The following is a 12,940-nucleotide window of genomic DNA, read 5'->3' as shown; positions in this document are numbered from 1 at the left end:
TGGAATTTTTTTGCCGCCAAGCCATTTACTGATCACATTAATTGATTTTATAGTTTGATAGATCGGGCCTTTCTGTACACGGAGATACCAAATGTGTGGGGTTTTTTAACCCTTTAATTTTCACAGCTGTGATCACCAGAAATACCTCTTGTTACTGGCAGCACTCAGCCGGGTGAAACAGTAAGTGAGTCATGCTAGCTGCAGGAGTCATCACATGTGTTACCATGGCTACCATTATAGGCCCAGCTACCTGTATTAGTAAACTCTGGTAACAACATATGTTATTATACATACCACATGAGGTCAATCATCTAGATCATGGGGATCTTTGATTAGCACAGATTATTTATCTGTTGATAATTACCATATGAATGGTATTCAACATTTTTTGAGGTGTCGTTTAGCATGAACTGTGATTTCAATTTATTTTAATTGTTATTGGTGTGTTCTTTGGATTTAATAAAAATTGTTATACATTCAAAATTGTTCTTTATATTATGGTTGCATATTTGGTGTGTGCATCCATTATGCATAAGCTTTCCTCTTCCTCATTTTATTTTCTTATCATGCAGGAGGCTGCACCCAGTTTTGAGTAATGCTTGGGCTGTGCACCCTATTTTTCTATACCATGGCAACCATCGGCTCACAGGGATCACATCACAGTGCTGGGTGAGTGAAGATTTACTGCGACGGGGATTTAAATCTCTGTCACAATTTGACAATGCGATTTAAGGGGTTAACAGGCGCAAGTTGATCGTGAATTCACCCATGCCTGTCAGGCACACATGTCAGCAGTTTAAATCAACTGGAATGTGCAGCACTCACAGCTGCCTGCCCGCAGCAGCCGTTGGTGATTACAACTGTATGGCTTAGGAAGTACCATTACAGCCCGCGGTCGTTAAGGGGTTTAAATGAATGTCTGAGTGTAGACTAAAGGGTGCTTTACACGCTGCGACATCGCTAACAATATATCGTCGGGGTCACGTCGGTAGTGATGCACATCCGGCGCCGTTAACGACATCGCAGCGTGTGACACCAAGGAGCGACGATCAACGATCGCAAAAACGTCAAAAATCGTTGATCGTTGACACATCGCTCCTTTCCTTAATATCGTCGCTGCTGCAGGTACGATGTTGTTCGTCGTTCCTGCGGCACCACACATCGCTACATGTGACACCGCAGGAACGACGAACATCTCCTTACCTGCGTCCACCGTAAAGGGGGAAGGAAGGAGATGGGTGGAATCTTCCGCCCGCTCATCCCCGCCCCTCCGCTTCTATTGGACGGCTGCCGTGTGACGTCGCTATGACGCCGCACAAACTGCCCCCTTAGAAAGGAGGCGGTTCGTCGGCCAGAGCGACGTCGCAGGGAAGGTAAGTCCGTGTGACGGGTGTAAGCGATGTTGTGCGCCACGGGCAGCGATTTGACCATGTCGCACAACCAACAGGGGCGGGTACGCTTGCTAGTGATATCGATACCGATATCGCAGCGTGTAAAGTACCCTTTAGGGTGATGCCCAATTTCTCTAATACAGAGTTCCGGGGTAATACTTTCACATGGCAATGAAATAACGCAGGGGACAGAAAAATGTCACTATTTACATCACATATATAAGTTCAGAAAACATTTACGAATATTTTCATCCATGTGTTAGTGATTATTGCTACGATTGTTTAAGCTACTGAAATGTAACTTTATATTTAGTTTTCCTTTAACCAAATATACTATGTGAAGGACCCTGTAAAACATTCTAAAAATGAAGGAATGGAAACTGTCATCCTCCCTAGTCCCCATAAACTGATATACAAATCTAAGAGGACTAGTCTGGTGGTGCCAGCAGTGTCGGACTGGCTACCGAAGGAACCTCCATTAATACCAGGCCTAGCTGCAGTTACCTGCACTGAACTCTGAAGCTCGCACCTGAGCTCCGGAGTGCAGCATGGACTGAACTCGGGGTTTGCAAGACTGAACCGTGAGCGCCGACTGATTCACTAGCGATTGCGGTTCAGTTCATGTCACAGCTACGGACAGGCCAGGCTGAACTGCGGAGCTCAGGTGACAGCTTCGGAGTTCGGCCTGTCCGCAGTTGCCATAAACTGAATCGCGATTGCAGGGCAATCAGTAGGCGCTCGCGGTTCAGTCCTGCAAACCCAGTCTGATTCTGGGTGCCAGAATAATCCTCTCTCTTATCTTGTAAGCATGTTCCTTGGGGCAATGTCACAAGCTCTTTCCAAATCTCATGTACAGTGCAGGAAATAATTATTTGATCCCTTGCTGATTTTGTAAGTTTGCCTACTGACAAAAACATGAACAGTCTATAATTGTAAGGGTAGGTTAATTTTAACACTGAGAGATAGAATATCAAAAATAAAATTCAGAAAATCAGATTGTATGTGGGTATAACCACACACAGGTCCTTCAGCAAAGTGAATTGTTTGTATAATACTTATCATAGAGAACAGAGAGAAGGAGGAACAACCGGCAGGGGGGCAGGAATACATATACATATACATACATATACATATACATTATCTGCTGCATTGCAAATGCCAATCAAGTAGCTGATGATTTTTTAAAGTTTACTTTCTTGGATTTGAAAGCCTAAATATCCGAACGGACCACTAATGGTATGTAGATAAGCAGCCTGATAGAGCCAGTATAGCACTGGCTTTAGGTTATATACGAAAATCCTGATGATTGGTTCCCTTTAAGAGAAATGTTTTCAATAAAAAGCTATAAAACTAATGTCATGCATGTATTTATATATCACATTGTGACGCTCACCTCTTCAGTCCCCTCTGAAGCCATCATCTCACCTGCAATAAAACAAAATGAACAGCAACTATTTAAAAAACATTTATGATTTTTAAATTAGTATGTTTTTGGTTCTACATACATATACTTCCAAAATGACAGGCCATAGAATAAGAAAACAAAATAAAATTTTTTTTTTTGTTAAAACAGACTTTAAAGGGAATCTGAGACCCTGATTCCAGTGATGTGTAACTTACTACGATGCTTGTTGTAGTTTGTAAAAAAATCATTGTATTGTTATTAGAAGATTATCACTTGACGTCTAGTAAACCTGCCACCATGTATTTCTCCATTTTCATAATCTCTATATAATCCTGCCCCCACCACTGATTGCCAGCTTTCTGACTATACATAGTGTACATGGTTATAGAGACCTCAGCATTCAGAGAACTGCTAAATATGCAGCAAGAAAAACTGTTATTTTATTAAAAGTGCAGAAAGTAGCCCAATAAGTGACACAACGCTGGAATCAGAGTCTCTGCCCCTACTTCATGCTGCTCTCATATGGGGTATCAAAAACTGGTTTACAGGTTTCTTTAAAGGCTTACATGTGCATACAGGTGCGAGGATGCAACAGTGCAGAAAATGAGGAGACAGTGGTAATTAAACCAAGAAGGCTTTATTTACATTATACATATTGGAAAATGAGGCCTTGATGACGAAGTCAAGGAATGGTACAGTTGGTTGCAATAAAACACATTATGTTACAATATAGAAATACAGATATATGGGATCTAAACACAATACTATTTACACATTATTATTCTACTTCTATATTTAAATAACGACCTCCATTAACAATAAATTATTCCTAATCTCCTAACCAAGGAAGCGTCAGCATATCTATTTTACCCGTCACTGTTGTTAACTATCTAAATGACTCTAAATGGCACACCGGCCTTAATGGGAGTTTACACAACTGCCCGCTAGTTCGCAAGTCCAATTTAGTGGGTAACTTTTATCACACAACACACCAACCTACTTTGTTCTCTGAAGCGTGGTCTCAGTCCCCACTCAGGACTGTATGTCAGTACAGGAAGCAACAGCTCAGAAATACGGTCCTCCACCTCAGACAAGATGCCTCTTGGATCAGGTCACGGATCTTCCTAGGGAGCTGGTCACGGTCCTCCTCAGGCACTGGTCATGGTCCTTCTTGAGCACTAGTAACGGTCCTCCTCAGGAGCCGGTCATGGTCCTCCTTAAGCACTGGTCACGGTTTTCCTCAGGCACTGGTCACGATCTTCCTTGACACCAAGCCTCGGCTATAAGCCAGCTCCGCTGCTCATACAACTATCCTGCTGCAGATTCAGACGCCAACTCCGCCTCGTCTTCATCTTGCTGAGCTTTTGTTTGTGATTTATACATGTATTTACATAATTTTTTTATAAATCTGTATATATCTGTGTACATGTTTGTGTGTGTCGGTATGTATGTAAGTAAGTCTGTACATTAGTATGTGTGCCTGTCTTCATTCTTGTGCAGGTATGTGTGCATGTATGTGCCTGTGTGTTTATGTATTTGTGGTTGTCTGTGAGTGTGCCTGACTGTGTTCTTGAGTGTGCATGTATGTGCCTGTGTGTCCACGTACAGTTAGGTCCAGAAATATTTGGACAGTGACACAAGTTTTGTTATTTTAGCTGTTTACAAAAACATGTTCAGAAATACAATTATATATATAACTAGAAGGTGGCCCGATTCTACGCATCGGGTATTCTAGAATTTACGTATTGTGTAGTTAATGTATGATTTTTGTTTTATATATATATATATATATATAAATGTTGTTGTGTGTAGTTACCAAGTGTTTGTGTAGGGGCTGTACATGTTCTGGGTGTTGTCTGGGTGTAGCAGGGGGTGAGAGCGGTGTTGTTTGTGTGTTGCGTTGTGTGTCGTTATTTGTGGAGCGCTGTGTGTCTGTATCGTTGTGTATGTGTGTTGCGCGGTTTGTGTGGGTGTGTGTGTGTGTTTTGGGGGAGGTATGTTTTGTGCAATGTGTGTGTTGTGCGGTATGTGCGTATATTTGTGTGTGCCGCGGTGTTTGTGTGTTGGGTGTTGGGTGTCTGCTGCGTTGAGTGTGCGTGTGAGTCTGAGTGTGCGAGTGAGTCTGAGTCTGAGTCTGAGTCTGAGTCTGAGTGTGCGTGTGAGTGTGCGTGTGAGTGTGCGTGTGAGTGTGAGTGTGAGTGTGCGTGTGAGTCTGAGTGTGAGTGTGCGTGTGAGTCTGAGTGTGAGTGTGCGTTTGAGTCTGAGTGTGAGTGTGCGTTTGAGTCTGAGTGTGAGTGTGCGTGTGAGTCTGAGTGTGAGTGTGCGTGTGAGTCTGAGTGTGAGTGTGCGTGTGAGTCTGAGTGTGCGAGTGAGTCTGAGTCTGAGTCTGAGTGTGCGTGTGAGTGTGCGTGTGAGTCTGAGTGTGAGTGTGCGTGTGAGTCTGAGTGTGAGTGTGCGTGTGAGTCTGAGTGTGAGTGTGCGTGTGAGTCTGAGTGTGAGTGTGCATTTGAGTCTGAGTGTGAGTGTGCGTTTGAGTCTGAGTGTGAGTGTTTGTGTGAGTCTGAGTGTAAGTCTGAGTCTGAGTGTGAGTGTGCGTCTGAGTGTGAGTGTGCGTGTGAGTCTGAGTGTGAGTCTGAGTGTGAGTGTGCGTGTGAGTCTGAGTGTGAGTGTGCGTGTGAGTCTGCGTCTGAGTCTGCGTCTGAGTCTGAGTCTGAGTGCGTGTGCGTGTGCGTGTGAGTCTGAGTGTGAGTCTGAGTGTGAGTGTGAGTGTGAGTGTGAGTGTGAGTGTGCGTGTGAGTCTGAGTGTGAGTGTGAGTGTGCGTGTGAGTCTGAGTGTGAGTCTGAGTGTGAGTGTGAGTGTGCGTGTGAGTCTGAGTGTGAGTGTGCGTGTGAGTCTGAGTGTGAGTGTGCGTGTGAGTCTGAGTGTGAGTCTGAGTGTGAGTGTGCGTGTGAGTCTGAGTGTGAGTGTGCGTGTGAGTCTGAGTGTGAGTGTGAGTGTGAGTGTGCGTGTGAGTCTGAGTGTGAGTGTGCGTGTGAGTCTGAGTGTGAGTGTGCGTGTGAGTCTGAGTGTGCATGTGAGTCTGAGTGTGCGTGTGCGTGTGAGTCTGAGTGTGCGTGCGAGTGTGCGTGTGAGTGTGCGTGTGAGTGTGAGTGTAAGTGTGAGTGTGAGTCTGAGTCTGAGTGTGCTTGTGAGTTTGAGTGTGAGTGTGAGTGTGAGTGAGTCTGAGTCTGCGTCTGAGTCTGCGTCTGAGTCTGAGTCTGAGTCTGAGTCTGAGTCTGAGTCTGAGTCTGAGTGCGTGTGCGTGTGCGTGTGAGTCTGAGTGTGAGTGTGCGTGTGAGTCTGAGTGTAAGTGTGCGTGTGAGTCTGAGTGTGAGTGTGCGTGTGAGTCTGAGTGTGAGTCTGAGTGTGAGTGTGCGTGTGAGTCTGAGTGTGAGTGTGCGTGTGCGTGTGAGTCTGAGTGTGAGTGTGAGTCTGAGTGTGAGTGTGCGTCTGAGTGTGCGTCTGAGTGTGCGTCTGAGTGTGCGTCTGAGTCTGCGTCTGAGTGTGAGTCTGAGTGTGAGTGTGCGTGTAAGTCTGAGTGTGAGTGTGCGTTTGAGTCTGAGTGTGAGTGTGCGTTTGAGTCTGAGTGTGCGTTTGAGTCTGAGTGTGAGTGTTTGTGTGAGTGTGAGTGTGCGTGTGAGTCTGCGTGTGAGTCTGAGTGTGAGTGTGCGTGTGAGTCTGAGTGTGCGTGTGAGTGTGAGTGTGAGTGTGAGTCTGAGTGTGAGTCTGAGTGTGAGTCTGAGTGTGCGTCTGAGTGTGCGTCTGAGTGTGCGTCTGAGTGTGCGTCTGAGTGTGAGTGTGAGTGTGAGTGTGAGTGTGAGTCTGAGTGTGAGTCTGAGTGTGAGTCTGAGTCTGAGTGTGAGTGAGTCTGAGTGTGAGTGAGTCTGAGTGTGAGTGAGTCTGAGTGTGAGTGAGTCTGAGTGTGAGTGAGTGTGAGTGTGAGTGTGAGTGTGAGTCTGAGTGTGAGTCTGAGTCTGAGTCTGAGTCTGAGTCTGAGTCTGAGTCTGAGTCTGAGTGTGAGTCTGAGTGTGAGTCTGAGTGTGAGTCTGAGTGTGAGTCTGAGTGTGAGTCTGAGTGTGAGTCTGAGTGTGAGTGTGAGTGTGAGTGTGAGTGTGAGTGTGAGTCTGAGTGTGAGTCTGAGTGTGAGTGTGAGTCTGAGTGTGAGTCTGAGTGTGAGTCTGAGTCTGAGTCTGAGTCTGAGTCTGAGTCTGAGTCTGAGTCTGAGTCTGTGTCTGTGTGTGAGTCTGAGTCTGAGTCTGTGTCTGAGTCTGAGTGTGAGTCTGAGTCTGAGTGTGAGTCTGAGTGTGAGTCTGAGTGTGAGTCTGAGTGTGAGTCTGAGTGTGAGTCTGAGTGTGAGTCTGAGTGTGAGTCTGAGTGTGAGTCTGAGTGTGAGTCTGTGTCTGAGTCTGAGTCTGAGTCTGAGTCTGAGTCTGAGTCTGTGTCTGAGTCTGAGTCTGTGTCTGAGTCTGAGTCTGAGTCTGAGTCTGAGTCTGTGTCTGAGTCTGTGTCTGAGTGTGAGTCTGTGTGCGTGTGAGTCTGAGTGTGAGTCTGAGTGTGAGTCTGAGTGTGAGTCTGAGTGTGAGTCTGAGTGTGAGTCTGAGTCTGAGTGTGAGTGAGTCTGTGTCTGAGTCTGAGTCTGAGTGTGTGTCTGAGTGTGAGTCTGTGTCTGAGTCTGAGTCTGAGTCTGTGTCTGAGTGTGAGTCTGTGTCTGAGTGTGAGTCTGTGTGCATGTGAGTCTGAGTGTGAGTCTGAGTGTGAGTCTGAGTGTGAGTCTGAGTGTGAGTCTGAGTGTGAGTCTGAGTGTGAGTCTGAGTCTGAGTGTGAGTGAGTCTGTGTCTGAGTCTGTGTCTGAGTCTGTGTCTGAGTCTGTGTCTGAGTCTGAGTCTGAGTCTGTGTCTGAGTCTGTGTCTGAGTGTGAGTCTGTGTGCGTGTGAGTCTGAGTCTGTGTCTGAGTGTGCGTCTGAGTCTGAGTCTGCGTCTGAGTCTGTGTCTGAGTGTGAGTCTGAGTGTGAGTCTGAGTGAGTCTGTGTCTGAGTCTGAGTCTGAGTCTGTGTCTGAGTCTGAGTCTGAGTCTGTGTCTGAGTCTGTGTCTGAGTGTGAGTCTGTGTGCGTGTGAGTCTGAGTCTGTGTCTGAGTGTGCGTCTGAGTCTGAGTCTGCGTCTGAGTCTGTGTCTGAGTGTGAGTCTGAGTGTGAGTGAGTATGAGTGTGAGTCTGTGTCTGTGTCTGAGTCTGAGTCTGAGTCTGAGTCTGAGTCTGAGTGAGTCTGTGTGCGTGTGAGTCTGAGTCTGTGTCTGAGTGTGCGTCTGAGTCTGTGTCTGAGTCTGCGTCTGAGTGTGCGTCTGAGTGTGCGTCTGTGTCTGAGTCTGTGTCTGAGTGTGAGTCTGAGTGTGAGTCTGAGTGTGAGTCTGAGTGTGAGTCTGAGTGTGAGTCTGAGTGTGAGTCTGAGTCTGAGTGTGAGTCTGAGTGTGAGTCTGAGTCTGAGTGTGAGTCTGAGTGTGAGTGTGAGTCTGAGTCTGAGTCTGTGTCTGAGTCTGAGTCTGTGTCTGAGTCTGAGTCTGTGTCTGAGTGTGCGTCTGAGTCTGTGTCTGAGTCTGCGTCTGAGTGTGCGTCTGAGTGTGCGTCTGTGTCTGAGTCTGTGTCTGAGTGTGAGTCTGAGTGTGAGTGTGAGTCTGAGTCTGAGTCTGTGTCTGAGTCTGAGTGTGAGTCTGAGTGTGAGTCTGAGTCTGAGTCTGTGTCTGAGTCTGAGTGTGAGTCTGAGTGTGAGTCTGAGTGTGAGTCTGAGTGTGAGTCTGAGTGTGAGTCTGAGTGTGAGTCTGAGTGTGAGTCTGAGTGTGAGTCTGAGTGTGAGTCTGTGTCTGAGTCTGTGTCTGAGTCTGTGTCTGAGTGTGAGTCTGAGTGTGAGTCTGAGTGTGAGTCTGAGTGTGAGTCTGAGTGTGAGTCTGTGTCTGAGTGTGAGTCTGAGTGTGAGTGTGAGTCTGAGTCTGAGTCTGTGTCTGAGTCTGTGTCTGAGTCTGTGTCTGAGTCTGTGTCTGAGTCTGTGTCTGAGTGTGAGTCTGAGTGTGAGTCTGAGTGTGAGTCTGAGTGTGAGTCTGAGTGTGAGTCTGAGTGTGAGTCTGAGTGTGAGTCTGAGTGTGAGTCTGAGTGTGAGTCTGAGTGTGAGTCTGTGTCTGAGTCTGTGTCTGAGTCTGTGTCTGAGTCTGAGTCTGAGTCTGAGTCTGAGTCTGAGTCTGAGTCTGAGTCTGAGTCTGAGTCTGTGTCTGAGTCTGTGTCTGAGTCTGTGTCTGTGTCTGTGTCTGTGTCTGAGTCTGTGTCTGTGTCTGAGTCTGTGTCTGAGTCTGAGTCTGAGTCTGAGTGTGTGTCTGTGTCTGAGTGTGAGTCTGAGTGTGAGTCTGTGTCTGAGTGTGAGTCTGTGTCTGAGTGTGAGTCTGTGTCTGAGTGTGAGTCTGTGTGCGTGTGAGTCTGAGTGTGAGTCTGAGTGTGAGTCTGAGTGTGAGTCTGAGTGTGAGTCTGAGTGTGAGTCTGAGTGTGAGTCTGAGTGTGAGTCTGAGTGTGAGTCTGAGTGTGAGTCTGAGTGTGAGTCTGAGTGTGAGTCTGAGTGTGAGTCTGAGTCTGAGTGTGAGTGAGTCTGTGTCTGAGTCTGAGTCTGAGTCTGTGTCTGAGTCTGTGTCTGAGTGTGAGTCTGTGTGCGTGTGAGTCTGAGTCTGTGTCTGAGTGTGCGTCTGAGTCTGAGTCTGCGTCTGAGTCTGCGTCTGAGTGTGCGTCTGCGTCTGAGTCTGCGTCTGAGTCTGCGTCTGAGTGTGCGTCTGCGTCTGAGTGTGCGTCTGAGTGTGCGTCTGAGTGTGCGTCTGAGTGTGCGTCTGAGTCTGAGTCTGAGTCTGAGTCTGAGTCTGAGTCTGAGTCTGAGTGAGTATGAGTGTGAGTCTGTGTCTGTGTCTGAGTCTGAGTCTGAGTCTGAGTCTGAGTGAGTCTGTGTGCGTGTGAGTCTGAGTCTGTGTCTGAGTGTGCGTCTGAGTCTGTGTCTGAGTCTGCGTCTGAGTGTGCGTCTGAGTGTGCGTCTGAGTCTGCGTCTGAGTGTGAGTCTGAGTGTGAGTATGTGCGTCTGAGTGTGCGTCTGAGTGTGCGTCTGAGTGTGCGTCTGAGTGTGCGTCTGAGTGTGCGTCTGAGTCTGAGTCTGCGTCTGAGTGTGAGTCTGAGTGTGAGTGGCGGCCAATCCGTGCGGGGGGGTCGGATCCGAGGCGAGGCGAGCGGCCAATCCATGCGGGGGAGGAGCCGAGGCAAGGCGAGCGGCCAATCCGTGCGGGGGGGCGGGGCCATGGCGAGCCCAGCGGCCAATCAGCTTTGTGTCACCGTAAGGACACTTAGTGTCACCGTAAGGACACAATTTTGGAGCATGACAGACAGACAGACAGACAGACAGACAGACAGAATAAGGCAATTATATATATAGATATGGGCTGAAAGTGCACACTCCCAGCTGCAATATGAGAGTTTTCACATCCAAATCGGAGAAAGGGTTTAGGAATCATAGCTCTGTAATGCATAGCCTCCTCTTTTTCAAGGGACCAAAAGTAATTGGACAAGGGACTCTAAGGGCTGCAATTAACTCTGAAGGTGTCTCCCTCGTTAACCTGTAATCAATGAAGTAGTTAAAAGGTCTGGGGTTGATTACAGGTGTGTGGTTTTGCATTTGGAAGCTGTTGCTGTGACCAGACAACATGCGGTCTAAGGAACTCTCAATTGAGGTGAAGCAGAACATCCTGAGGCTGAAAAAAAAGAAAAAAATCCATCAGAGAGATAGCAGACATGCTTGGAGTAGCAAAATCAACAGTCGGGTACATTCTGGGAAAAAAGGAATTGACTGGTGAGCTTGGGAACTCAAAAAGGCCTGGGCGTCCACGGATGACAACAGTGGTGGATGATCGCCGCATACTTTCTTTGGTGAAGAAGAACCCGTTCACAACATCAACTGAAGTCCAGAACACTCTCAGTGAAGTAGGTGTATCTGTCTCTAAGTCAACAGTAAAGAGAAGACTCCATGAAAGTAAATACAAAGGGTTCACATCTAGATGCAAACCATTCATCAATTCTAAAAATAGACAGGCCAGAGTTAAATTTGCTGAAAAACACCTCATGAAGCCAGTTCAGTTCTGGAAAAGTATTCTATGGACAGATGAGACAAAGATCAACCTGTACCAGAATGATGGGAAGAAAAAAGTTTGGAGAAGAAAGGGAACGGCACATGATCCAAGGCACACCACATCCTCTGTAAAACATGGTGGAGGCAACGTGATGGCATGGGCATGCATGGCTTTCAATGGCACTGGGTCACTTGTGTTTATTGATGACATAACAGCAGACAAGAGTATCCGGATGAATTCTGAAGTGTACCGGGATATACTTTCAGCCCAGATTCAGCCAAATGCCGCAAAGTTGATCGGACGGCGCTTCATAGTACAGATGGACAATGACCCCAAGCATACAGCCAAAGCTACCCAGGAGTTCATGAGTGCAAAAAAGTGGAACATTCTGCAATGGCCAAGTCAATCACCAGATCTTAACCCAATTGAGCATGCATTTCACTTGCTCAAATCCAGACTTAAGACGGAAAGACCCACAAACAAGCAAGACCTGAAGGCTGCGGCTGTAAAGGCCTGGCAAAGCATTAAGAAGGAGGAAACCCAGCGTTTGGTGATGTCCATGGGTTCCAGACTTAAGGCAGTGATTGCCTCCAAAGGATTCGCAACAAAATATTGAAAATAAAAATATTTTGTTTGGGTTTGGTTTATTTGTCCAATTACTTTTGACCTCCTAAAATGTGGAGTGTTTGTAAAGAAATGTGTACAATTCCTACAATTTCTATCAGATATTTTTGTTCAAACCTTCAAATTAAATGTTACAATCTGCACTTGAATTCTGTTGTAGAGATTTCATTTCAAATCCAATGTGGTGGCATGCAGAGCCCAACTCGCGAAAATTGTGTCACTGTCCAAATATTTCTGGACCTAACTGTATGTGTCTGTATGTCTGTGTGCATGTCTGTGTGTGCATGTGCCTGTGTGTCTACGTATGTGTGCGTGTCTGTCCATGTGTGTGTTCTTGTACATATGTTTGCTTGTGCGCATGTCTACATATGTGTGTGTCTGTGTGCATGCATGTGCCTGGCTGCATTCTTGTGCATGTCTGTATGTGTGCTTACATATGTGTGCATGTCTCTGTGTGTCTGCTTGTTTACGTGCATGTGTATGTTTTCTTGCCTATCTGTGTATGTGTGAGCATGTCTGTGTGAGTACATTTGTCTGTTTGTCTTCATATGTATGCGTGCATTTGTGTGTGTGTGTGTATATGCGCATATCTGTTCATGCCTGTGTGTCTATGTGTGTGTGTGTGTGTGTGTGTGTGTGTGTGTGCTTGTTTGCATGAGTGTGCGTGTCTGTGTGCATTTGTCTGCATTTATCTGCATATGTCTGTGTGCATTTGTCTGAGTGTCTCATATGTTGGTGTGTCTACATATGTAAGTTATGTAAGTATGTGTTTGTGTGTAGCCCTGGGCAAGCCAGGGGACACAGGTCACACACCACCACACCCTACATCCCAGGTAGGCACATCTAAGCTGAACCAAAAATCCTTGTTGCCTTCCTCCAGAGGCTGATGATTCACACCAGGGGGTGGGCCAGGCGGTTGGCTCCGCCCACTGAGGAGATCACAGCTCTGGAGGCGGGAAGTACCAGGCAGTGCAGTCAGGGAGGAGGAAGTGGAAGGAGTGGAGGAGTAGCCCAGGCAGGGCTTGAGCAGATAAGCTAAGTGAAAGTAAGGAAAGTAAAGGAGAAACGGAGGAAAGCAAGAGCGTTGACAGAGGAGTAAGAGTGTGTAAAGCCTGAAGAGTCCAGCTAAGTGCAGGGCAGGTCAGCAAGGTCAGCAACGGCGGAGACTGTCTGGAGGGGGACCGTTTGGAAGTTCCTGGAAGGACCTCGTAGGCTGTGTGCCCGGTGGTCTGGAGCAGTGTTCCGAAAAACAGTCAGCACCAGGGCAGGGGCCTCTCGGACCCCGGCAAGGCTTGGAGTCGCCGTAAATTGCCGAATCCGTCAGTGAAGGGGACGTAGATC

The 12,940-nt window shown here is 47.1% G+C and overlaps 1 protein-coding gene across 1 annotated transcript in view; it reads right to left on the bottom strand.

Moving 5' to 3' along the window:
* The window catches only part of IPCEF1 (interaction protein for cytohesin exchange factors 1), a 419,927-nt gene that overhangs the window by 359,451 nt on the left and 47,536 nt on the right, over positions 1-12,940 (bottom strand). The window contains exon 2 of the mRNA XM_075339684.1: positions 2,785-2,816. Within this exon, the coding sequence (XP_075195799.1) occupies positions 2,785-2,811 (27 nt within the window). The 5' untranslated portion in view covers positions 2,812-2,816. The remainder of the gene's footprint in view (positions 1-2,784; positions 2,817-12,940) is intronic.

The sequence above is a fragment of the Anomaloglossus baeobatrachus genome, chromosome 3 (assembly GCF_048569485.1).
Source record: "Anomaloglossus baeobatrachus isolate aAnoBae1 chromosome 3, aAnoBae1.hap1, whole genome shotgun sequence".
NCBI classification, from domain to species: Eukaryota; Metazoa; Chordata; class Amphibia; order Anura; family Aromobatidae; genus Anomaloglossus; species Anomaloglossus baeobatrachus.
The sequence above is the reverse complement of the archived record's forward strand: the minus strand, read 5'-3'. Positions and strand labels throughout refer to the sequence as shown.